This window comes from Nerophis ophidion, linkage group LG07, assembly GCF_033978795.1.
Source record: "Nerophis ophidion isolate RoL-2023_Sa linkage group LG07, RoL_Noph_v1.0, whole genome shotgun sequence".
NCBI lineage: Eukaryota > Metazoa > Chordata > Actinopteri > Syngnathiformes > Syngnathidae > Nerophis > Nerophis ophidion.
The window spans coordinates 52,616,828-52,643,508 of NC_084617.1; the positions used below are offsets into that span (position 1 = coordinate 52,616,828).

The window sequence follows — 26,681 nt, forward strand, 5'->3', positions numbered from 1 at the left end:
TTAGTACTCGAGTAACCCATCGATTATTTTGTTAAATTAATTGACTAGCTGCATAAAACACACTTTATAGCTTCAATACGTATTCTATGTAGTTGAAATGAACAAGATTTTTCTGCTTGCCATAGCGTTCATTTTTTTGCCCCCTAATCGGATTAATCAATATAATCGATTGCTCGTTGGAGACCTAGACTTAATGAGGAAGGTAGTTTTGTCTTTTTGCCATTTGAGTCACAATGAAACCAGAAAGTGTCCCACTACCTGACTGAAAAGTCACGCTGGTCTTCACTTGTGCGCCGAATAGACCATGTAGCTATTTGGTAAATAGGAATACAGGGGAAATGTGTATCAACTGTCTGCGAGGCAGTGAGTGTGTCCTGACTGCTGACTGAATGAATGCGAGGAGTGCAAGGAAAAAGGAAAGGTGTGTATGTGCGGCGGTGAGAGACGTTGGCACAATTTAATTCTGCATGGACAGATTTCTTTGCCTGTAGAATCATTTAGAAAACTTTTAAAAAATTGTATAGGCTGTGTTACATTTTGTGTATCCAGAAAATTTTGTTATTGTGGCAGAGGGGCCAAAATAGTACAAGGTTACCATCCCCTGCACTGGACAATAACTCAGGGTTGTCCAGTATTCAGTGTCCATTTGCGACCCGCAGCTAATTTTTTATTGGCCGGTAAAAAAATTTAAGGACAAACCAAACACATCCTCAATTGAAACATTACGCAAAAAACTAATAACAAATTTGAAATTGCCCTAACCCCTTCCCCCCAAAAATACAACCTGAAAACCAAAATGTACATCTTACTGTTTATATTTTTTGATGATTTCCATGGGTCTTGTCATAATGAACATGTGTACACATCAAAAAGGTTTTGATGATCAGAATAATAATAATATTAGTAAAGAAAAACAATAAGGAAAAATTAAATATTTTTAAGGGGGTTGGATTATATCAGTGGTTCTCAAAGTTTTCTCACCAAGTACCACCTCAGAAAACACTTAACTGTTTAAGTACCACCATAATGACCAACATTAAAATACAGTATCATAGTAGGGCCAAGTATTCATTAAAACATGACAAATACTTTATTTCACTAGTATATTTAATATTTTTATCACTGTAACATTACACACAGTTTGAACATTAGCACTGTGTTTGAATACAGGAAAATCAAACACTGTACTTTAATCAAGTTATTCTTTGACATACCACAAAATGGAGCCCACGTACCAATGTGAGAATCACTGAATTAGGTACTAAACTTACTTGCTTTGTTATCTATATCACAAAGCTTTTGTTCAGATGGATTACAATATACTGATTGTGAATGAATATAATGATTTAAGTAACTTAAATATAATGAATGCATCAAAATGGCCTCTGTATGCTTAAATCTTTCTGTATGTGACCTTCGCTGGAAAAAGTTTGGACACCCCTGAAATAACTGATACGTTAAATGGAAAACTCAAGACCTCCATTTACCTGACTGCAATCTTCTTGATCCCTGTGATCAGAACCATCTGCTCCAGAACAGTCTCACTTGTCGGCAATAGGCACTAAAAAGGTAAAGAGCAACATGTTTAATGGATTATATTTAAATGAAAAAGAAAAAAGTCTGCGTCTGACCTCCACTGTTTGCTCTGTCGCATCCGCTCCAGCTTGTCTGAGAGAACGTTCGACCTGTACTGCCTGCTTGGTTATTGTACACAAAAAATCTTTGCTGCATTTTGTCTGAGGGTGACTCTCATCAAACTGTAAGGGGAAAAAAAATGCTATTAATTAAGAAAACATGGCAAATCCATTTTAATCATCCTCGCTAAGAAAATGATGCGAACCAGGGATGTAAAAGCAGTAAGGGCTTCTTTCTCGTGACTCATAGCACCTCTGTAGTCGCCTTTGATGCACAGCCATTGGGACACCAGGTGCTGACTGCACAGGAAAGAGGATAAAGAAACAATGTTGGTGATGCCGTGGCCAAACAATGAAGCTATAAACATCTTACTTGAGAGCAGTGTTCAGATTCATTGGGCCAAAGAAGGAAGTGTTGAGTCGAAGGGCATTTTTGAGGTACTGCCCTGCTTGGTCACCCGTTAGCAGCAACCCCAGACAACTCTGCCAGAAAAGTAACATCGGGATTCAGCAATCAATTTGGCAATGGTGACATGAATACAGTTTTGATAACCTACATCTAGCGTGGCGATGTATGGGTGGTCCTCTCCATGGATGGTTAGTAAGAGCAGGCGGGCTCTCAGCAGACACTTCTGAGCCAGGCTTGTCTCCCCTCCAGCATAAACATACACAGCTAAGAAGGCCTACACCAGAAATCACAGTCACTGCATCTATATACAATTCATCCATCCATCCTCCCAGATAAACCATTAACACTTGCTCTCCTATTATAAAAAGGTTAAAGGGCAACTGCATTTTTTTTTTTTTAGGAATTTTGCCTTACAATTCACAATCCTTATGCATGACAAGAAAACAAAGTACAGGCCAAAGGTTTGGACACACTTTCTCATTCAATGTGTTTTCTTTATTTTCATGACTATTTACATTGTAGATTGTCACAAAAGGCATCAAAACTACGAATGAACACATGTGGAGTTCTGTTCTGAACAAAAAAAGGTGAAATAACTGAAAACATGTTTTCTATTTCAGTTTTCTTCAAAATAGCCACCCTTTGCTCTGATTACTGATTTGCACACTCTTGGCATTCTCTCAATGAGCTTCAAGAGGTAGTCACCTGAAATGGTTTTCACTTCACAGGTGTGCCTTATCAGGGTTGATTAGTGGAATTTCTTGCTTTATCAACAGGGTTGGGACCATCAATTGTGTTCTGAATGAGAAGGTGTGTACAAAATTTTGGCCTGTACTGTATGTTTTTCTTTTTTTTATGCATTCTAACTCGTAAATAAATGTTATCAAAAGTCAGCTAACAATGGAGTAGATAGGCGTCGTTCCAGTCGGCCTATAAAGCGCTTTAAAATAAAAACTCCATCATTGTGTTAAACGCATGCTGTAAGTATATATGTAATGTAATAACACGTCTCAAAGCATCTAATATTTACATATTTGCTTATTTTAAGCATAAGGCGGCATATTAAATTTCACGGACACTTTTCCCTTCAACAACATCACTGATTACTACTCATGCAGACTTCATGAGAGCCAAAAACGATTACTTTGTGACAAATAATGATCTAGAACCTTATATGTTTGAGCCTGAATGTAAAAAGCATGATCTCCAAGATTTAGAAGCTGTGTGCTAAACAGATCCAACTCAAGTTAAACACAAAGCATCACATAGCAGTATTACTAAGTGCTAAACAAGAAATACAATCTACAGATGTAATAAAACAATCACTTACTGTGCAATGTCTTCTCCTACTGGGATGCCGACTGATGGGATGGTCACATTTTCGCGTTTGGATAAAGAAATAATGATAATACCCACAAATACCCGGGTCAGAGTTGAATGTCAAAGCATACCAACTTCTCGGTTTATTGTCACAACTTTCTTAAGTATCCAGGTGATAGGCATGATTTACAATGTAGAATTAACTTTCACCAGCTCAATACGTCAATATAGCAGCTTAAGCAAGTTAGCTTTCTGTGATCATGGCCCGGCTAAAAATTGTTTGTTTACGTTAGCGCCTATAATACCATTATCACTTATACTTGGTTAATATCCAGGTCACGAGATATAAATGGATTATTCGTTTTTTTGGATGTTTTTTTAGAGGGCTTTTAGGCGAAATAGTGTACTCCCAATAGCTGCATTGTTAGCCACCTCGTACGTGCCATATTTTACTACTTAGAATGTATAAAAAAAGAAAAACGTGTTTCTGTCTTACAAATGGTAGGCAAAATTCCCCGAAAACAGTGCAAGTCCTCATTAAGCATCTTTTCTTACTCACATATTGGTAAATTGTATGGGGATGGTCAAATCCAAGCACCCTCTCACTTATGACCACCGCTCTCAGTTGGACACTACGTGCCTTGAGAACAAAAGGGAAAATTCACAGTGAAAACCTGGATAACAGTTCCAGTACAGCAGGAGGATTATTAACCAACCTCAGCGGATTTCCCCTGCAGAAAAGCTAACTTGGCCAACAGGCTGTGGCAGTAACATGCCTCGCGATGGAGGTCATCACAAACTCTCCCGAACAGATACGCAGCATCTTTCAGTTGTTCATAGGCGCGATCCAACTGACCTGCAGTGATGGAAAACATGAATTTTACAGTGAATGTTTCATCACACAAATCTCAGCACGTCAATCTCGGATGTTCCACCTTTCTGGAGGGAGTCCTGTCCGGCACAAAAAGCTTTGGAAGCGTCGGAGGTGGGCATGTGGACGTGTTTGACGACAGGGAAGATGTTGATGATGTCATCAGGGCCAATTGGAGCTTTGCTGTGGCTTTCAAGGAAGTAGTCCCTCAGTCTCAGCTGGACAAAGAATGGATATGGACATCATGATTATAATACTGTATTAATTGCCAATTGTTGGTCCATACATCCATAATTTTTTCCACCGCTTATCCAAGTCCTGTTCGTGGGGCCAGCAGTCTAAGCAGAGATGCCCAGACTTCACTGTTCCTGGCATCTTCCTCTAGTTATACAGGTGGGATACTGAGGCGTTCCCAGGCCATCTGTGAGACACAGTCCCTCCAACATGTCCGAGGTCTCCTCCCGGCTGGATATGCCCGAAATACCTCACCAGGGAGGCGTCCAGGAGAGCTCCTCCATGAATCGCCACCTTAACGTGGTGGGGGAGTTTGAGTACCCAAATGATCCAAGAAGATATGTTGTTGGGGCTATATGCCCCTAGTAGGGTTTCCCAAGACAAACTGGTCCAAGGTGATAGGTCAGACAAAGACAGATTCAGAAGACTCTTATGAAGAAAGGAAAATCAAGGAACCACACCTCGCCCGGGCCCTACTCTGGAGCCAGGCCCAGGGCAGAGGCTCGTCAGCGATCGCCTGGTGGCCGGGACTTCCTCCTCGGAGCCCGGCCGGGCACAGCCCCAAAGAGAAACGTAGAACACCCCCCCCAGTGCTATGTGGACTGGATAGCAGTCAAAGGCGAATACCTCTGCGACCCAGTCTTCGGTTGCCAAATCTGGGTGTCGGCCCAATTGTTGGTGACTTGGTTTATTCACTTTTTAGTTGTGCACAGAAACACACTTTTAGATTGGAAATAATCTAGAAATTAACACATACATACAAGGTCACATTGGAGTACATTTCATGTTTACAAATATCCCATACCAAAATACACAAGTCCGAATAGGAGTACGAAGAAGTATCACTCCAAAAACACAATTGGTTCTGCGCATGTGCAAGGTCTATGTCGCTTCCTGTTGACTTATTCTATGGCAGTAATGTTTGTACATGATCGTACTTTCTCTCGCTGTTAAAATGGTTTTAATTTTTCACAAATAATTTAAAATTTAATAACAATGTAATATACAACCCTATGTAGTAAGCATATATCAAGAACACCATTGAATAACAATGTAATACACAACCCTATACACTAAGCACATAATACAATCCGTCACAACGGTCACTGTCACCATGGTGACAATCGACTGTCACAACCCGATCTGTATTTACAGTCGTCCCTCATTTATAGCTGTTAATTGGTTCCGGACATGACCGCGATAAACTAATGTCCGCAAAGTAGGAATCATTCGTTATAAATCAAATGTTTTCACAGATAGCATTAAAAACTGTTTATGACCAACTCAAAGTTGTTTTTCAACATAATGAGAGTACTTTGGGCATGAAATGACAACCTTTTAGTCACATTTACACTCTTTTGATCTAATTTAGCAATGCTTCCTGAGGCTGAGCCAATCAGTGGCCACAATACTGAAAAGCACGCTCTGACTTATTTGGTGTCCTAAAGTGCACAATACTACTGTAGTATTGATATTATTCATCTCACACTCATCAGAAGACTAAGTATTGTTAAAGTCCTACCCCTCCAGACAAGCAAACAAGTTGCAAGGAACAACATCTGGGAATATGAATGGTAAGGAAAATAAGGAAATGCCAGCAATTCGAGGGTTCCAGGTGCGATGCCAGCTTCCACCATTCTAGTCAATGCCGCTATGTCTTTGAGCAAGACCCTTTAACCAAGTGCGCCCCACACTGGTTTAAATATGTAGATAAATGGGTTTCACTATGTAAAGTGCTTCAAGTCTCAAGAGAAAACCGCTAAATAAATATAATTCACTTCACTTCACGCAATCTCTAGAATGGCTGGACAGAGGAATCACACCATCAAAAAGGCTTGCGTGTCGCCAAAACCTTGGCCAGAGAATCTGGAAGTACCATAATAGAGTACGTGTGGAACACGGGAGGTAATGAAAGGCTGGAACTACACCGCAGCTGTGGATGTCCCACCTACTGCAATGTGCCGATGCCCGCGGTGTAGTCCAGGAGATACTGGCAAAACAACATCCAAGATTGGTAAGGACTCAAAGAAGATTAATTAATCCATGCTTAAAAAAGTTTACATTTAGGACCAAATATGCTTAAAAAAATATACAGTCGTGGTCAAACGTTTACATACACTTGTGAAGGACATAATGGCATGGCTGTCTTGAGTTTCCAATAATTTCTACAACTCTTATATTTTGTGATAGAGTGATTGGAGCACAAAAAACCTTCATGAAGTTTGGCTCTTTTATGAATTTATTATGTGTCTACTGAATATGTGACCAAATCTGCTGGGTCAAAAGTGTACATACAGCAACATACATTATCAATTTTGGTGATGTAGAAAATTAGCTTCATGGCATGACCTCTTAACTTCATGTGAGTGATTATGATCGACGACACTTGTTAACTTCCCTGATTCCATTTAAATAGGGCTCATGTGATGCAGTCATTAGACTCGGTTACAAACGCGACAAAGGGAAAGTCAAAGGAACTCAGCAAAGATCTGAAAAAACGAGTCATTGACTTGAACAAGTCAGGAAAATCACTTGGAGTAATTTCAAAGCAGATTAAGGTCCCTAGAGCAACTGTGCAGACAATTGTTTGTAAGTATTAAGTGCATGGCACAGTTTTGTCACTGCCACGATCAGGAAGAAAACACAAGCTATCACCTGATGCTGAGAGAAAATTAGTCAGGATGATCAAGAGTCAACCGAGAACCCCCAAAAAGCAGGTCTGCGATGAATGGGAAGCTGCTGGAATACAGGTGTCAGTGTCCACAGTCAAGCGTGTTTTGCATCGCCATGGATTGAGAGGCTACCATGCAAGAAGAAAGCGACACCTTAAGGCTTGTCTAAACTTTGCTGCTGATCACATGGACAAAGATAAGACATTCTGGAGGAAAGTTCTGTAGTCAGATGAAACAAAAATTGAGCTGTTTGGCTACAATACCTAGCAATATGTTTGGAGGACAAAAGGTGAAGCCTTTAATCCCAGGAGCAGCATTCCTACTGTCAAGCATGGTGGTGGTAGTATTATGCTTTGAGCATGTTTTGCTGCCAATGAAACTGGTGCTTTACAGAGAGTAAATGGGACAATGACAAAGGAGAATTACCTCCAAATTACTCAGGACAACCTAAAATCATCAGCCCGGAGGTTGGGTCATGGCCGCAGTGGGTGTTCCAACAGGACAATGACCCCAAACACATCAAAAGTGGCAAAGGGATAGCTAAATCAGGCTAGAATTAAGGTTTAAGAATGGCCTTCCGAAAGTACCAACTTAAACCCCATTGAGAACATGTGGACAATCCCTGAAGAAACAAGTCCATGTAAGAAAAACAACAAATTTAGCTGAACTGCACCAATTTTGTCAAGAGGTGTGGTCAAAAATTCAACCAGAAGCTTGCGGATGGCTACCAAAAGCGCCTTATTGCAGTGAAACTTGCCAAGGGACATGTAACTAGATATCAACACATACATACATACATACATACATATACATATATATATATATATATATATATATATATATATATATATATATATATATATATATATATATATATATATATATATATATATATATATATATATTTTAACATTGCTGTATGTGCTGTATGTATACTTTTGACCCAGCAGATTTGGTCACATTTTCAGTAGACCCATAATAAATTCATTAAAAAAACAAAACTTCATGAATATTTTTTGTGACAAACAAGTATGTGCTTCAATCACTCTATCACAAAAAAATAAGAGTTGTAGAAATTATTGGAAACTCAAGACAGCCATGACATTATGTTCTTTACAAGAGTATGTAAACTTTTGACGACTGTGTATATATATACATATATATATATATATATATATACACACAAACACACACACACACACACACACACACACACACACACACAAATATATATATATACATATATATATACTGTATATATACACACACACACTATATATATATAAAAAATCTTCGATGTGGTCAAGCCGCAATATTTTAAGCGTTATGTGGCTATGGACGACTGTAAATTAAACAAAAAGATTGAGAACATTGTTATTTGTTTCTACAAATGACAATGTTCTCAATCTTTTTGTACTAAAGTATTGACATCAGATATGTCAATTTAAAATATTGGCAATTACAAAGTCGACTTTTTGCGTCAGCCTGTAGCCTTGTTTGTTAGAATTCAGTTGCGCCTGAGTGCGTTCTTCAGTTAAATGACAGTTAAGTAAAAGGAGTGATGTAAATTGTGGAAAAACTACTCCCGATAGAAATGTAGAGAATGGATAAATAAACTAGGTTCCGGGTATTCTGAATCATTAAAAAATTGAAATTGACGCAGAGTTGATGGTGTTTCTTGTACCGATCATGTAGCGACAAGAAGAGCCATGAAAATAAAAAAAACGCATAGTTTATTTTTTGATCCTACCGCTTCTCCCTATCACAGTGATCACAAATCAATAGAGGTGCCAGAAATAACTTGATTAATTTACGAATTGTCAGTCTTCTTTTAACTAAAGTTCTTAATCAACTAGAAAAATCCAAGAATGGATTTTTAAAAGACGTTTTTTAGGCCATCTCAGCACTTGTCATATGTCAAGAGCCAAGAGGTGCTTTTGTAAAATGTTACTTGTTTAGAAAAGGTTTTATTTAAATTTATATACCAAATAATATACAGTGGAACCTCGATTTACAAACATAACTGGTTCTTAAACAGTGTTCGTAAATAGAAAAGTTTTTATATTGAAGTACATTTGCCCGTAAGTTGCAAAACAAGTCCGTATTTTATTAAAAGTTTGTACACTTTGAACACAATATAAAGTGCTAGTTCACAACTGTCCCTTCTATAATAAAGCCAAAACAGCAACTAGCTTAACTGTAGCACACTGCAGACACGTGCACACACACATTTCTTTTGCCCTGTGGTGCAAAAGACGATCACAAAGAAAGCCAGGTCGCTACAATAATTAGGGAATATAAGCAAAACCCACTTTAATAATAATGAATTAGATTCATGCAGCGCTTATTTAAAACATTTGTTTATTGAAATTTTTGGGACGAAACTGTTAACAGAAGTACAGTATAAAAGAAATCAAATGTTATTTGCCCCCTACCCAAAAAAAATAAGAATAATAAAATATGAATAAAAAAATAAAAAAAATAAAAATCACTCAAAGAAGTACAAGCAAATATTGATATGAAGCCACAGACAACTGCATTTCCGAATGGCATCAATATGGTGCAGCAATACACCAAAGCAAACAAAAGGCTCATCAATCAACCACAATTCAATCACATTTCAGTCGCGGCCAAGCTGGAGACCTGTCTGTTTTACATATTTTAGGAAATCATCCCATACTTCCCGAAACTTTACAGAAGGGCCATCTAATGTGAGTTTAATCTTTTCCAGTTTGAAAAAATAAAGAACATCTTTAATACAGCGGGTGTGGCAAGGAGGCGCTGTTGCCTTCCAATTTAGCACAATAAGTCTTCCAGGCAACAAAGTTGTGAATGCTACAATATTCTTTTGGGATTTGCTAAAAGAGGATGACAGAGAGGCTAATAGTCCACTTAGAGGATTCGGATGAATATTTTCGCCAATTACCAAAGACAAAGTATTAAACATTTCAGTCCAAGAGCTGCACAGGGATGGACGAAGCCAAAACATATGTGTTTAATGATGCAGCACTTTTTTAGACACTCAACACACTCCACATTCACACTTTTATGGTGGTAAGCTTGAACCGTAAGGTTGCTGGCACGGCTGCGCTACCATCTGAGCCACACTATTCCTTACTTTACCTTGTTGGTTAATCTTAATTGCTTTGAGCAGGAGGGGGGGGGGACGAGGCTTGTCCATGGCTTTCCTTTGACTCCTATTGAACTAGCAAAGCTAGAAAAATGTTGAAAGAAGGATAAAAGCACACTTAAAAAGCACACAAAGTTGAATTGAGCACAGTATCTACTGTATGCAACACTGAGCTTATAAACAATCAGCACCGTCCATCGATCAGCCCACCCACAATGGCTGTGCTGCCGGGCACAAAATGGCTACGCTGCGAGGTAGGTAGCCAAGGTTTGTGCACCAAAGCACTCCTAGATCAAAAAGTTTGTACAATGAGGTTTGTAAATCGAGGTTCCACTGTATTGCATTAATCAGTTTAAATTAAGACGAGATCCTAAATCGAATTGTCATCCCACGATTGGCAACGAATTGTGGTAAGACTAACATCTGTACTAATAAATGTGTTCACTTCCTATGTTCAAAATACACTAATCCCAAAAGCTTGGGAGGTCCGGCCACTGGGCAAAATCCCAAAAATGCACCTTCACTTCAGCAGATGAACCCCTCACATAACTCGCTGTCCTCTAATAAAGGAGCTGAACTGCAAAACTCACAGGGGTGTGTGAGACATGACTGGGCCAATAATCTGATTACTCAATCAGACTTGGCACGGAAACCGCATTCTTCATTGTGCCACCTATATCTCAACACCATGAGACCAAAAGACATTCACTGAACTAATTACAACTTTATAATTCAAATTGTTTAATACCTGTACTCCAGTTTTCAAGCAGAACTCTCTGAGCAGGGATATTTTTTGCAGGCTGTAGTGTTCGACTAGTGGGTTCAGACCAGAACTGTCAAAAAAAAAATGGCAGTTTTAAAACTAATAACAAGCCGTTGCACTGCAAACAAACTTGAAGTCAGAGCAAACAAAAAGCTTCGGCCTTACCCAAGACTTTCAGAAATGCTGTATGTTTCGACAGCATCCTGGCAGACCAGGTTCCACAGCTCGCCTGCAGTGAGGGTGCCCCAGGGCGTGGTCTCAGAGGCCCCGGGCCCTCGACCACGCCGCCTTGACTTCTTTTTTGTATCCTCTCCCAGTGAGGTGGCTGCGAGATGAGGCACCAATAGGCAGCATAGGAAGTGACTGACAGCTGTAGCTAGACAAGCCATGTCCACTCCCTGCAATGATCAAAATGCCATGACGCAACAAGAAGGCATACATGCATAAGACAGCAGTAAAAAGCAATTAAAATACCTGGAGAAAAATGTTGAAGACTCTCCTTGTTGAGCGCATTAAAATTTCACCTGTGGCCAATCTCTGGTGAAAAAAATGTATTTTAGAAAATGTGGGTTGGAACTTGGAAAGCAGGTCGCATCAAGCGCATCAAGAACCGTTAAACTTAATGGACTATTTTGTTTGTTAACACACCAATAAATGCTTGAGGCGATCTTTGTGTTTTGACAGGTTTATGGCTTTGATCACATGACCAAGATAACGCAGGTTAATGCCTCTCTGGTGTAGCGCCTCTTTTAGAGAAGCTCCGTCCATGGGGCTATCGTTGCTATGCAAGCAATAATCCACCTGCAAACATATGCAAATAGTTAAAGCCGATGTACAAATGGAGGTTTGTACAGTGTAATAACAACAATGGATGCACGTACAAAAGCTGGTATCTGGTGGGTGACAATGAAAGCCGCAGCTTCGCGCAGTAACCTTTCATGCAACTTTACTGACGCACTCTCAGTACTTGGGAAGGAAACTCCTGAAAACACAGAGGGACACGCTTACATACATACGTACACATACAGTACAGGCCAAAGGTTTGGACACATCTTCTCATTCAATGTGTTTTCTTTATTTTCATGGCTATTTACATTGTAGATTGTCACTGAAGGCATCAAAACTATGAATGAACACATGTGGAGTTATGTACTTAACAACAAAAGGTGAAACAACTGAAAACATGTTTTATATTCTATTTTTTTCAAAATAGTCACACTTTGCTTGGATTACTACTTTGCACACTCTTGATGGGCTTCAAGAAGTAGTCACCTGAAATGGTTTTCATTTCAGAGGTGTGCCTTAATAAGGGTTGATTAGTGGAATTTATTGCTTTATCCAATTATTGCTTGTGTTTTGAATGAGGTGTGTCCAAACTTTTGGCCTGTACTGTACATACATACATACATACATATGTAGGCAGATTCCCTGTACAGACTTACATACATATTGTACATACACATGTCCATATTCATACTACATACACTCATGCATGCAATCATGCATTGTCAAACACCCAGGGTAAACTGGGTTGAAACAGTACACTGTTAAAGCTTAACCTATTTTTACTATAACAATGTAAAAGGTTAATATAGTCCGCTTCTCTATCTTTATCTCCCCTACCCTGTTTATCTGATTTATTTTATTTTTTAAGTATTAATTACATGTATGTATTGTTGCATTTAAAGCAATTATGTTGATCATAGAGGTAATATTATCTGTTATCGATATTTATATTTTTTTTATTTATTTATATTGACATTTGTATTGCTCCATTTGTAATTTCTGTAATAAGGATACCTGTAATTTCTGTGTTATTACTATCTACTTCATTAACTGGTTCTTCTTTATATTTTGTGGTATCATATTAGATTATAAATGTTTCATTTGCTAATGTAGTTATTTTGTTGTTGTCTCTCTGTGTTTTATCCCCCTTCCCCTCACAATTTCCCCCTCTGTCTTCTTTTTTTCTTCTTTCTATTCTCTCCTGCTCCTATCCGTCTGCGCCAAACACTAAATAAATCCATTTAACAAAGTCAAATACAAATAAGGCAACAAGAGAAGTATCCCACACTTCTCTTTTGTAAAGCAAATCTGTACAGCAGATATGGGCATTTACATCAACAATATGATTTTGCTGGACAGGGCGTATAAAAAAAAAAAAAAAGGAGAATTCTAATCTCGTTTTAGTTCTTATGCAAATAAAATTTTGTGTCTTCCGTTACCTGGTGAGAACAGATTGGGGCACAGTCGCATCTCAAAAATGACTTCGCTGAGAGAGCCAACCTCTTTACAAGCAGCCCTTACAGCTTCAGTGGCCCGAGAGTCACCTCCAAACAGAAATTTGTATATGAATATGCAAACCCTCCACGATATGCAAATATTGTTTTTCCAAGCACTTCTTACAATCTGTTGCACATTCTTGAAAGCCCCCATTCTCTTCCAACTTCTCCCCGACAAGTTGTGTGAACTGAGTGTGCCTAGAATAAAGCACCAGTTTTCAATAAAATGAAACAAAAAAAGAAAGTCTTGATCTATATTTAATGAACAATTTGAACTCACTTGTGCTGGATAAAAGCCTGCATCAACTCTGGCCTTAGTCTGCAGAGACTGTGTGGAAAACTCCTTGGAAGCCCACAATCCTTCTGATAATTCAGTGGCCAGCCTTCTTTTACACTACTCTTTTCTTCGGCTCCTTTGCAGCTTTCTTTCGGTTTCTCTTCTCCACTAATTATCTCATTGTTCACATCTGGACAGTAGTTGGCATCAGCTGGGAAAGTCCTGAACACATCCAGTATGTATATCCTCCCATCAGCCCCCAGCAGTCCCTGAGCATCCACTGATGTGAACAGCGCTGCCCGTTGACCATTGGGTGCTATGACAACATGTTTCTGCAGGGCAAGAGCTTTGGCAGAGTGAGCCAAGAGCTCGAGCATTCGTCTGCGATGGGGGGACTCCTGGCATCCGGCATTTATTCCATAGAGCAAACCCCTATTCAAAGCAAAACAGGACATTAATGCATCTATTAAGACCTGCGTCACTTGCAATCACGAGTGAATCTAGAGTAGAGTCGGCAAAAAGATACCACAACTTTGATTAAGTTTGGATAAAAGTACACAAAATGTTTTATCCTAAATTACAAATTGCTTGAAAATATGCAGTCTGTATCAGAACGGCAAGAAGTTTGGAATGATTTATACTTCTGAAAATGTGGAAACAATGTTGCAGTATTTTAAACATATTGAAATACAAACCCCGTTTCCATATGAGTTGGGAAATTGTGTTAGATGTAAATATAAACAGAATACAATGATTTGCAAATCCTTTTCAACCCGTATTCAATTGAATGCACCACAAAGACAAGATAGTTGATGTGCAAACTCATAAACTTTCTTTTTTTTTTTTGCAAATAATAATTAACTTAAAATTTCATGGCTGCAACACGTGCGATAGTAGTTGGGAAAGGGCATGTTCACCACTGTGTTACATCACCTTTTCTTTTAATAACACTCAATAAACGTTTGGGAACTGAGGAAACTACTTGTTGAAGCTTTGAAAGTGGAATTCTTTACCATTCTTGCTTGATGTACAGTTTAAGTTTTTCAACAGTCCAGGGTCTTGTCGTATTTTACGCTTCATAATGCGCCACACATTTTCGATGGAAGACATGTCTGGACTGCAGGCGGGCCAGGAAAGTACCCGCACTCTTTTACTATGAAGCCACGCTGTTGTAACACGTGGCTTGGCATTGTTTTGCTAAAATAAGCAGGGGCGTCCATGATAACGTTGCTTGGATGACAACATATGTTGCTCCAAAACCTGTATGGACCATTCAGCATTAATGGTGCCTTCACAGATGTGTAAGTTACCCATGCCTTACCATGAATTGATTAACGTGGACCCCGACTTAAACAAGTTGAAAAACTTATTCGGGTGTTACCATTTAGTGGTCAATTGTACGGAATATGTACTGAACTGTGCAATCTACTAATAAAACTATCAATCAATCAATCAATCAAAACTAATACACCCCCATACCATCACAGATGCTGGCTTTTGAACTTTGCGCCTATAACAATCCGGATGGTTATTTTCCTCTTTGTTCCGGAAGACACCACATTCACAGTTTCCAAATATAATTTGAAATGGGGACTCGTCAGACCACAGAACACTTTTCCACTTTGCATCGGTCCATCTTAGATGAGCTCGGGCCCAGCGAAGCCGGCGGCGTTACTGGGTGTTGTTGATAAATGGCTTTCGCTTTGCATAGTAGAGTTTTAACTTGCACTTACAGATGTAGCAACCAACTGTAGTTACTGACAGTGATTTTATGAAGGGATCCTGAGCCCATGTGGTGATATCCTTTACACACTGATGTCGGTTTTTGGTGCAGTAGCGCCTGAGGGATCAAAGGTCCGTAATATCGCTTATGTGCAGTGATATCTCCAGATTCTCTGAACCTTTTGATGATTTTACGGACCGTAGATGGTAAAATTCCTAAATTCCTGTCAATAGCTTTTTGAGAAATGTTGTTCTAAAACAGTTCAACAATTTGCTTACAAATTGGTGACCCCTCGCTCCATTCTTGTTTGTGAATTACTTAGCATTTCTTGGAAGCTGCTTTTATACCCAATCATGGCACCCACCTGTTCCCAAATACCATGCACATCTGTGGGATGTTCCAAATAAGTGTTTGATGAACATTCCTCAACTTTATCAGTATTTATTGCCACCTTTCCCAACTTCTTTGTCACGTGTTGCTGGCATAAAATTCTAAAGTTAATGATTATTTGCCCCCCCCAATTTTTTTTATCAGTTTTAACATCAAATATGTTGTCTTTGTAGCATATTCAACTGAATATGGGTTGAAAATGATTTGCAAATCATTGTATTCCATTTATATTTACATCTAACACAATTTCCCAACTCATATGGAAACGGGGTTTGTACATACAGGATTCTCGTAAAAATATATTAGCAACACAACACCTTCCGAACTGTGGTGTAATTGGTAAAGTGGAGTGAAGTGGAACGGTCACCCAAATTGCAGAATTTTGATGGCACAGAATTAAATTTACAAATTAGTACAATTTTCTTTAAATATTAACTTGTAATTGATCACCTTTCACAACCGTGTCTGAAATATGTCCATTTTCATTGTATGGTAAAAACTGAAATTTAAATGACAAGAGCCAATTATATATAATCAATATACAGTATATTCTTAACAGCTAATAATTGAAAAATCTGGCAAAATACATACTGTTACTATTAATATACCTGGAAAAAAATAAAACTAAAGCAAAAACATTTAAGCGATTGTGTCCCTGCGCAGAACCCTGACAGACAAAAGCCAAAAGAGGAAAAATTGGTGAGTGATCATTTTTTGTGTTGTTTTTTTCAGAATTGCAGCTCTTCCTTCTTTCCTACGTTTTTACTCCTGCTATTTGTTTAAAAGGGGAACAGCACTTGTTTTTGGAATGTTGCCCATTATTCGCAATACCTATGTGAGACAAGAAAACAAGTCTTTCTCTTCTCTGTGCATTCTAAATTGTGAAAAATGGCTAGTCAGAAGCGGCTGACAATGAAGGTATGTTTTTTTTGCCGTGATCTAGTTTTTTACGATTTAAATTGCATAAAAGAGAAAGACGAGTGTCGTTGTGAACTACAGATTGTGGATGACAGGCAAAATTCCAAAACAAGTGCAGTTCCCCTTTTAAAAGTCAATGTTGTTGTTTTTGCTTTTCCAATATTTATTTATATTGTGTGTGTATGGAACTGGATGGAATAATGATAAAGTAACGATGTGACTTTTTAAACAGGTCAACTATGCATTACGCAAAACAAGCAAGAAGCATAAAGCCCTGAAAGTATGAAAAAGACTAGCCGAAGAGATCCAGGGAGTTATACATGTCCACATCTTCGGCACAAATATTTTCCCTGGGTGTTGGCAACCCATGCTACTCTATTGCTTCTCATCATAAGATGAAAAAATCTATTAAAAATAAAGGTTGAAGTATAAAGAGAAAGTTGCGCAGAAACCAAACAAGACAATCCTATTTGGATTGATAAGAGTTTGAAGGTGATAAACAGACATAATTATGAACTGTACCGTGAAACAGGAGTGGTCCCTTCCTCCTGCTCAGTGCCTTCCAAACCAGGAGCCAAGCCCTGGGCTGACAGGCGCACTCCTCTGTAGTCAACAATTGCTGTGGGTAGAGTGTGTAACCCCGGTAGTCCTTGTAGTTCACTGTAGGCCTGAACACCTCTAAGCTCCAATCTTTGAGCAGCCCTGCAAGTAAAAAATAAAATCAAACTTTACTTCTCAAACGCTTTTCCTACAGACTTAAAGGGGAACTGCACTTTGCCTATCGTTCACAATCATTATGAGAGAAAAGGAGACAAATTGTTTGTGTTTTTTTTTGCTTTCTAACATATAAAAATCGGCTCGTTTTCGGTGGTTAGTAATGCAGCTAATGGAAGCGATAAATTCACCTTCAAATCACTTTAAAAATGCATTCAAAAACTGTCAACAATACTTAATTTATGTTCCGTAACCCATATAACTAAGTTGTAGAGACATTGTTTTTGTAAGAGTAAACACTGAGGAACACAATGGCGTGCTTCGGTTAACTACAGCAAGAGATAAGTTATCTTCTACAACACAAACCCTGTTTGAGTGTGTAATGCACAACACTGCGATACGACACTAATTTGTACTGACTGAAAAACATGAACAATCATTTTACAGTATCTGTAAAGTATTAGCCCACATTTCATGTTTTGTTTGTACATAGCTAGTCATAAAGCGTATGTACTGTAGTTGTATTAACATGCATGACGTGCTCTGTGAATCATGATCGATATTAAAGTGACTCACTTGATGGAAAGTTGTTCGTCTGGTCCAGCTGGCTGGTGTAAGTCATTTTGGGTAAGCAATCCATTTATGTCAAAATAGCTTGTCTCCAAATTCCACATTTTTAGCATCAAAATCGCTTTCCTCCCTCTCTCACGGCATCCGTTTGCTCCAACGTCTCACTCTTCCTTTGTGCACGCTTCTAAAAGTAGCAGTATATTTAGCTTAAAAAGTATAAGGTTCTAAATCCTCTTTTGTAAAAGAATAGTTGTCTTTGTTGTCTGTTACCAAGTCTGCCATGATTAGAAATCCCACTCATGTTTGATTCTGGAAATACAGTGCTGCTATGGAAACAGAAATCAATGTGCAGAAGAAATCAGTCCCGTAAATGATTAAAATTGAACATATTACATATTATTATGAATGTGTCAGTAACTACATTGTATATAAACTTGCAGTGTGTATATAAAATGTTGCTGGAGGGTTTTGGAGTTGTTGGCTTTGAAGGCTACAAGGGTGACTGTCATTAGCCGTATTTTTGAAGCGTTTTGTATCATCTTTAAAATTAATTAAAAAAATATAAAATATGTATGTTGTTGTCTCTCATAATGGTTGTGAATGATAGGAAAAATTTAAGAAAAAGTGCAGTTCTCCTTTAAAAAAACGATGCCCCGATTGCTTAAAATCACCCCTATACAACTCATTATCAGACACAAACACACAAAATATAATGCATGGCTGAGTAGAGGAGTCAGGTAAGGAAACACTATGACAGGAGCCGTTTAATAGCTTTTATACAAGTAGTATTTTGTTGCTCAATATTTATTATTGTGTTGTGTCCATACCTGCGGCCCCTCTCCCCACCAAACATTGCACTGGCTGCCCCCTGGCTCATGAACAAGCCACCAAACAGGAAAGCTGGGTCTGCAGGGTTTCCATTGACCGGCTCTGCAAAGCCTTCTACCACAGTCTCCGCCCCCTGGGTCACTGTCCTCACAAATGCGCTATTTACCTGTGAAAAGAGTGCTGAAATATAAATCAAGATTTTTATGATAAGACTAAAGGTTAATTTAATGCTTTTTGGTTACCTGTAGTAGAGTTTTCTCCCTATGAAGCCTCTCTTCTTGGTTTGTTTGTGGAAGATCTCTGGCTGCTTGCAGCTCTTCATTCCAGTCTGGAGCCTAACCAAGTGACATAAGCAGGACTTAGTACCAGTACAATTGATGTTGGTCAGTACATCATACAGCGTTAAAAATAACCTGGCTTGCTGGTTGCTCATCTACCCCTAGCCTGCTGAAAGTTTTCCTGTGAGTGCGGGTCGCACAGGGTGGGCCAAGCCAGCAGAGGGTCTGATAAGGAGTAGGCATCATCTCGACTTGAGGTGTCTGATGCCTAAAGAAACCAGAAACTAGTTTGACTTTGTACTACAACAAGGTGGTCATGAACCACTGATCTTGAAATACAATATGTAAGCTGGATGTGTATGTGCCAGTATGAGCACAAAAGCCAAATAGGTAATGTGTTTGTCCACATTTGTTGGTGTACTCTCAGAAATGCAAATGTACCAATTTACATAAAACTTTGTGGCAGTTATGAATTTGGAAATAGTCTGCCGACTAGAATGGACAAAAATAATTAAATATAATGTGATACAATTTTGTATACTGTTATCTGAATCACAATGATTTTCTCACCATAAAATCAAAAATAGTACGGCCGATCATCAACTACGATTTGTGTAATTTAAATAGAATTCTTGTTTAAGCTATGTTTTAGCAACAATATTTCATGTTGTACCAGGATTGAACTTACTGTTATCAGGACACATATCACTTTGTGTGTGAATCAATAATAAAGGCCATCCTTTTACATCAGCTGCATTGTTTTTGGCAGAACTTATACAGCTCATTGCAGAAACTAGTAGTGCCCAGATAAATACAAATGCCGCTCACCGCCATCTTTTTTTGATTGGGTGCTACAAAAGTTGTACCTATTTTTACTAAAAGCTAGCTGGAAGGCAGGACTGATATGGCTGAGCAGGTCAGCGAAGCAGTGGCACACTGGAGATGATTGGGCAGGACGAGGGTCAAATGCTTCTTGTGTAGATCTGGAAGAATAAGTCAAGTTAATTAGGTCAAGAACTCTTCATGATGAACAATTTATAAACACAGGGAAACCTCGATTTACAGAAGTTTTTAATTTACAAACTTTTAGATTGCGCCAAATTTGCCTCCGTGTCCAAACCATGTCTCGGTCTATAAACATTTCATTCATTCCTGTGTTTCATTATTTGCTATTCACCAAATTTTTTCTATTTTGCTTACTTATTAATATGGGTTGAAAAAAGCCAACAAACCAGCCTGGAATAAACAATATTATATATATATATGGATATAAAATATTATATATAAACATGTACACACAGTATATACTGTACATATGTACATACACACACGCATATATATATATATATATATATATATATATATATATATATATATATACACACGTATACACACACACAGTATATATGTACATAGATACACAAACATACATAAATGCATATGTACATACATACACAAACATACATACATATACACACAATACATAATATAATATATACACATTTATACATACATACATAAATACACACACATATACTGTACATATACACACATGTACATACAGATACACAAATGTACATAAGTATACACACACACACACACACACACACACACACACACACACACACACACACACGTACACGCACCCACACACACACACTTTTGAAAGTGTGCATGTTTTGACTTACATTTGTCTAAGCTTGAAACCATTATTCATTCATGTTTGCATTGTTTCTTATGGGGAACTCTTCTTCACTATACAAACTTTTTAATTTACGAACCATAGTAAGAACCAAGGAAGTCAAAAATTGAGATTCCACTGTTACACAAAATGAAAATAACAAGATGTCTTAACCTGTTGACAAAAAAACCTTTTGGAGAAGATGTGATGTCACGCCGTTGTCCCTCTAAAGTCACCACAGTGATGTACAGGAAATCTCCTTGTAACTTCCTGTGTCCTGGAGGAGGGTCCCAACAGCTCAGAGACAGGTCTTTGAGGTAGCTTGGGACCTGGTGACACAAAATATTCCAAAATGTGCTGATGGCAGTGTTTAAGTAGATAATTCAATATACTGTAGTTGATTCTGTTGGTAAACTTTACCTCTGGTTGGGAGCTATGCGGTAGTAGAGCCATTAGCGGTCTGTCAGAGGAACCAGGCAGTAGATGTTCAGGAGGAGCTGCATCATGGTTGGCTGCTTCTGGTTTTGGGTTGCTTGCAGATCGCTTTAGGCTCCTTCCATTTGGTAAGCTATTGTCTAAAGCGGCAAGTTTGAACATGACTTAAACTTCAGTACTTTAAATGCATGTCACTGAATTGACCTTGACTAAACAAACAGCTGTCACCTGCTGTTTGTGCCTGTGTAAGTGTCTCCAGTAAACTTGGTGACCGTCCTTCCCTCAATGCATCCTGAGGACCAGATGTCCTCAACAGCTCTAGGACTCGAGCCAAATGGTGGCGAGCAGAGCGGACAGTGTAGGGCTCTGGAAAGACATATTGTCACATCAACCTTAACATGTACCTGCACTGCCGGCTGGAGATGCATAACAATACATCAATCTACTTGTTTTTGCTATATTACCAGTTTGTTTACATTTTTTATTTAAGAATACATAAAAATGGCACTGAATATATGATGAAAAAAAATCTGAAATTCTTTAAAACATAATACATTTAATTTTAAGGTAAAATTCTGACCATAAGCACCACTAATACACGACACACTCACTTAAAATCTCTTTAGCGGGTGATGCATGATGTGCAACCACGCTTGCTTACGGATAAATAGATTAAAAATGGATGATTCTTGTCTACGATGGAACTGCTTGTGTACCCTTGACACTTGTATATCTGTACTTTAACAGTCCGAGAAAACCTACAGCCAATTTCCTTGGTGTACAGCTTTGTATACTTTGGCATTTATTGCACCTTAAGGAGATCCTATTCTTTATACCCTCCAGACCTGGGGTGTCCAAATTGTATATTTCTTATTATATGCAGACCACCAATAGAAAAACAAGCTGCAGGCAAAAAATGGCACCTTGGCCACACTTTTGACACTCCTGCATCAGATAATACAGGACAGTATTTTAGGTGGTCTATATGAGTAAGCATTTCTGAGTATGTCATAGTAAAGTAACTGCCATGTGTGTAGTGTAGTCTTAGTGAGCCTGAATTACCGGTATGCTCATTTCAAGCCAAGAGATTTACTTGTTGACAGCAAAATTGTCTTTCTAAATGATAACAATAAATAATGACACTTAAAAATACATTTAAAGTAAAAGTGTAGAGTACAGAGACAAAGAAACAAAGTCCTTTACCCTCTACCAGACGGAGGACGGTTCCAGGCTTGAATCCCTTGAGGTTTTTCAATTCTGCAAGGGGGTCCAGAGTAGCTCCAGCAAAGGCCAGGGACAGGTTGGAGCGTGGTGACACCTCATCTCTTGAAAGCAATGACGTTATTGCATCTTGAACCAGCCAAAACCCACGGACCTTTATCCCAAGCAAAGAATAGCCACAAACGTTTTTATATTCTTACCATAAACACTTTATAAACCCACAAAACAACAGCTGCATCAAACACTTTCAACAACAAAAAACTTACTATTTTAATCGATTCAACAGAAAACAAGTAAGCCAATTGTTCAGGTTATCATTTGCATGGCTGTCAATAACCATAAATACCATGAAATATGATGGATAGAGTCTAATCAAACTCATTTAAATATTTTTTGCTGATTTTAACAACAAAAGGCTGCCACGCAGTTTATTGTGTACCTGGAACTCAAACGGCTCCACCCCTGCGCCGTTGATTTTGACAGGGAATGATGTGTCATCTCCTAGCTTGATAGCAGCAGCATCTTTGTCAGCAGTCACACTGATAGCGTCTGTTTGAAGGGAGAAAATAAAAAGCCCAATGTATTTTTCTAACCCTATTAACTATTATTTATGCTACACGATTGTTGATCGCAAGAAAACACAGAGCAGATCTGAACTTGATGAACATTTCAATAATTCTTGTTTGCCATAAATACATGTAAAAATATACAGTTAATAAATGTGATCAGTATTGGTGTTGGCTGATCACACTCAGGGATGATCAGTAACCATAACCATCCGTGCATGTGCCTGTACACCAACAAGAGAATTCTTCACAATTAATATTTTCAAGAATTCTTTATTATGCCTGTTTAAACTATTGCATGAACATCAATGACCAAATCAATGACTAAGATTTATGATTCTTCATATTTCTGGTAAAAGTGCTTTGGAGGGTGAAAGTGAGGCAGGAAAAAAGGGTGTGCCTTTACACATGCACACACATTTAACACCCCTCTTACCCCCACAGGGGGAGAGCAGGACCTAGCATGTACAACCTACATTGTGACTAAACCTGTTGAATTTTCCCATCGGCCTGCATGTCATCTAAGGGTGAAGGGACAACCACACCCAAACATGGCATTTGGAGACTGCATAAAGCACATAAAAAAACTGCTACAACATTGCAGTGAAGCATGCATGCGTGCATCTTACTACACCTTTTCTACGGTGCACGCCCATTTATTAAGAATGTAGTCATTCTACAATAAAACTCCTTGCTGTTAGCGTGGGTGTGGAAAACACCCAAAAACTGATTTTCAGTTTCCAATCGGCAAAGGAAATTTTGAACACCAGCCTCTTCTTGATTGGAGGTGACTTACCCGCAGCATAACTTTATTTCACTGGTACACTCAAAGTTTGATACCTTGCGGTTGTAGGGGTCCATAAAAATAGGTCGCTTTGTATAAAAATTTGAATTTCACAATTCATGCATTCTGCTGATACCTTTTGTTGTTTATGGACGTAGTGATAGACCAAATTTTATTGAAATGAAAATCACAAAAGGAATGTTTAAGTTTGATCAATAAAAAGTTTAGTTACTTATTTAAATATTTAAACATTATTTTTTAAATTAAACGTTGCTCCAAGTGTCCGTTTCGTTGGCACTTTGCAAAATCAATAATGTTTTCCGTAAATGCAGTATATTTTGGGTCTCGAACCACTCTAAGCCAACTTCTGGGCCCGTGATAACCTCACTGACTCCCACGTCACAAAATTGGGTAGGCACTAGTTGGTTTAAACATCACTGGGTTGATACTTTATTTTTGTTTAAGTTTTTTTTTTTTCAATTCCTTCTTTTTCCAGACTTTAATGAAGATTTACTGTGCACGTTTGTGAATATGCGATAATTTGGTGAAAACAAAACGAATGACTATAGTGAAAAAAAGCCACGATGTAAACGTTTCGAAAATTCGCTATATAGAACATTGCGTTATTAGGGACGGCACTATATTAAACTTTGAGTCTAATGTCTTGAGAGGTAACCCTTGCATGTTTAAGGCCTAAAAAGCCACTTTCCAACAATTCTTAGTGATGATGTTGAAAATGGTGCCAATACATTTAGGAGAGTAGGAATGCCTTAGGGCAGTGGTTCTCATCCTTTTTTCAGTGATGTACCCCCTGTGAAATGTTTTTAATTCAAGTACCCCCTAATCAGAGCAAAGCATTTTTGGTAGAAAAAAATAGATAAAGAAGTAAAATACAGCACAAAGGAATCAGTTTCTGATTTATTAAATTGTATAACAGTGCAAAATATTGCTCATTTGTTGTGGTCTTTCTTGAACTATTTGGAAAAAAAGATATAAAAATAACTAAAAACTTGTTGAAAAATAAACAAGTGATTCAATTATAAATAAAGATTTCTACACATAGAAACTAATCATCAACTTAAAGTGCTCTCTTTGGGGATTGTAATAGAGATCTATCCGGATTCATGAACTTAATTCTGGTAAATGGTAAATGGGTTGTACTTGTATAGCGCTTTTCTACCCCTTTTTTAAGGAGCCCAAAGCGCTTTGACAGTATTTCCACATTCGCCTATTTACACACACATTCACACACTGATGGCGGGAGCTGCCATGCAAGGCGCTCACCAGGACCCATTAGGAGCAAGGGTGAAGTGTCTTGCCCAAGGACACAACGGACGTGACTGGAATGGTAGAAGGTGGGGATTGAACCAGTAACCCTCAGATTACTGGCACAGCCACTCTACCAACTTCGCCACGCCGTAAACATTTCTTCACAAAAAAAAGAAATCTTTAACATCAATATTTATGGAACATGTCCACAAAAAATCTATCTGTCAACACGGAATATTGCATTGTTGCATTTCTTTTCACAAATTTATGAACTTACATTCATATTTTGTTTAAGTATTATTCAATAAATATATTTATAAAGGATTTTTGAATTGTTGCTTTTTTTATAATATTTTTGAAAAATCTCACGTACCCCTTGGCCTTAGGCCTGACTCAGGGAAAAGGACGACCCTGCCATGCATAATCCGACAGGATATGGAGGGTATGGTACACCGTTGAGCCCTCTGGAGACGTTGTGGGCTTCAAATCAACGAAACGTTGATGAAGCAGGGTGCCCACCCGAAGACCCCAATGACATATTTACCCTCCCTTTCACCACTCTACACCGACTGCTACCGTCAAGACTGTTCCTACTTACCAAAGGGATTGAAAAATCTAATTCTATTTGCTTTACAAGTACCCCCAGGGGTACGCGTACCCCCATTTGAGAACCACTGCCTTAGGGCACTGTCACCTGCAGACAGGCCAGCACACATTCAACGGTAACCTCTCTATGTGTAAGGGGCGTGGCAAAGGTAAAATAGTTGCACAAGAAGGAACATTCCCATTTTATTCAGGGATATCAGCTTGAGTCTGTGTGAACATTTCAACGGAGAATGCAAAGAAATCTGCAAAGCAGCAGAAGCATGTTGAATGTCCCACCACCCCCACTTCTCAGCCAGGGAGGCACCACAGAAATAGGAAGGAAAAAGAAAGGAAAGGAAAAGCTGCATGAATTTTTAGATGTTACCATTCGCCTTGGCTTGATTTCTTCCTCCTGTTCCTTTCCTCACTTTGTCCTTCATGTCTGCAGTTAATGTATTTGGCTTTCAGTCTTGCACTATTTTGGCTTCACTCTGCTGGGAAGTGCTGCAGTCTTCTGTCAGGCTGGAATGAAAAAAGAGAGTCCGGGTAAAAGTTAGCCCGGGAAGTGCTGCAGTCTTCTGTCAGGCTGGAATGCAAAAAGAGAGTCCGGGTAAAAGTTAGCCCAGCAGAGTTAAAGTAAATGGCTGTGTAGGGTTGTGACTCCCGTCCGTTCCTCCCCTGCAAACGCAACTTATCTGCTCTACTTGTGTCAAAAAAAAAAAAAAAAAAGGAGAAAAATAAAACCCCACCCTCTTGTTGCTCCACACCAGTTTACTCTGCGTGTCTCCTACACTTTGCAGGGTGTGTCCATGCATTCTATCGGTGCTCACTTTTCCTTCCCCAATCCCCTGGCATGTTTCACACCCCAAAGCCCGGAGGAGAGGTGGGAGTGAGGCACACAGTTTGATTGGTAGCTGTTAAACCTCAGTCAGCAAATGAATCGTTTTAGTTTGAACTATATTAGAAAAAAAAACACACGTAAACGTACCTTGGGTGACACGCATGACTAAGTAAGAGTCATATTTCAATGAAGTTACTACAAGGAAATGTTTCCGCAAATGGGTGTGTCTATTTTGAGGTTACTCGCACACAGCTGAGCTATTCATTTACAACAAGCAAGACATGTT

General features: G+C 38.7%; 1 protein-coding gene across 4 annotated transcripts in view; it reads right to left on the minus strand.

Moving 5' to 3' along the window:
• Positions 1-26,681, minus strand: part of si:ch211-166a6.5 (clustered mitochondria protein homolog) — a 33,967-nt gene that overhangs the window by 4,614 nt on the left and 2,672 nt on the right. Inside the window, exons 1-28 of one of the 4 annotated variants that reach the window (XM_061906418.1) lie at positions 26,304-26,409; positions 25,940-26,076; positions 22,790-22,899; positions 22,333-22,504; positions 21,358-21,495; positions 21,115-21,269; positions 20,869-21,023; positions 19,880-19,996; positions 19,149-19,281; positions 18,978-19,070; positions 18,735-18,901; positions 17,146-17,325; positions 13,596-14,024; positions 13,440-13,513; positions 13,259-13,363; positions 11,915-12,015; positions 11,682-11,834; positions 11,508-11,570; positions 11,199-11,431; positions 11,019-11,103; positions 4,299-4,452; positions 4,080-4,219; positions 3,923-4,003; positions 2,192-2,317; positions 2,008-2,117; positions 1,841-1,934; positions 1,632-1,757; positions 1,488-1,561 (exon numbers count right to left, since the gene is read on the minus strand). In XM_061906418.1, coding sequence (XP_061762402.1) covers positions 1,488-1,561; positions 1,632-1,757; positions 1,841-1,934; positions 2,008-2,117; positions 2,192-2,317; positions 3,923-4,003; positions 4,080-4,219; positions 4,299-4,452; positions 11,019-11,103; positions 11,199-11,431; positions 11,508-11,570; positions 11,682-11,834; positions 11,915-12,015; positions 13,259-13,363; positions 13,440-13,513; positions 13,596-14,024; positions 17,146-17,325; positions 18,735-18,901; positions 18,978-19,070; positions 19,149-19,281; positions 19,880-19,996; positions 20,869-21,023; positions 21,115-21,269; positions 21,358-21,495; positions 22,333-22,504; positions 22,790-22,899; positions 25,940-25,994 — 3,623 coding nt within the window. In that variant the 5' untranslated portion in view covers positions 25,995-26,076; positions 26,304-26,409. Of the gene's footprint in view, positions 1-1,487; positions 1,562-1,631; positions 1,758-1,840; positions 1,935-2,007; positions 2,118-2,191; positions 2,318-3,922; positions 4,004-4,079; positions 4,220-4,298; positions 4,453-11,018; positions 11,104-11,198; positions 11,432-11,507; positions 11,571-11,681; positions 11,835-11,914; positions 12,016-13,258; positions 13,364-13,439; positions 13,514-13,595; positions 14,025-17,145; positions 17,326-18,734; positions 18,902-18,977; positions 19,071-19,148; positions 19,282-19,879; positions 19,997-20,868; positions 21,024-21,114; positions 21,270-21,357; positions 21,496-22,332; positions 22,505-22,789; positions 22,900-25,342; positions 25,643-25,939; positions 26,278-26,303; positions 26,410-26,681 lie in introns of those variants that run through there. The other 3 variants (XM_061906417.1, XM_061906416.1, XM_061906419.1) reach the window with 3 other exon arrangements.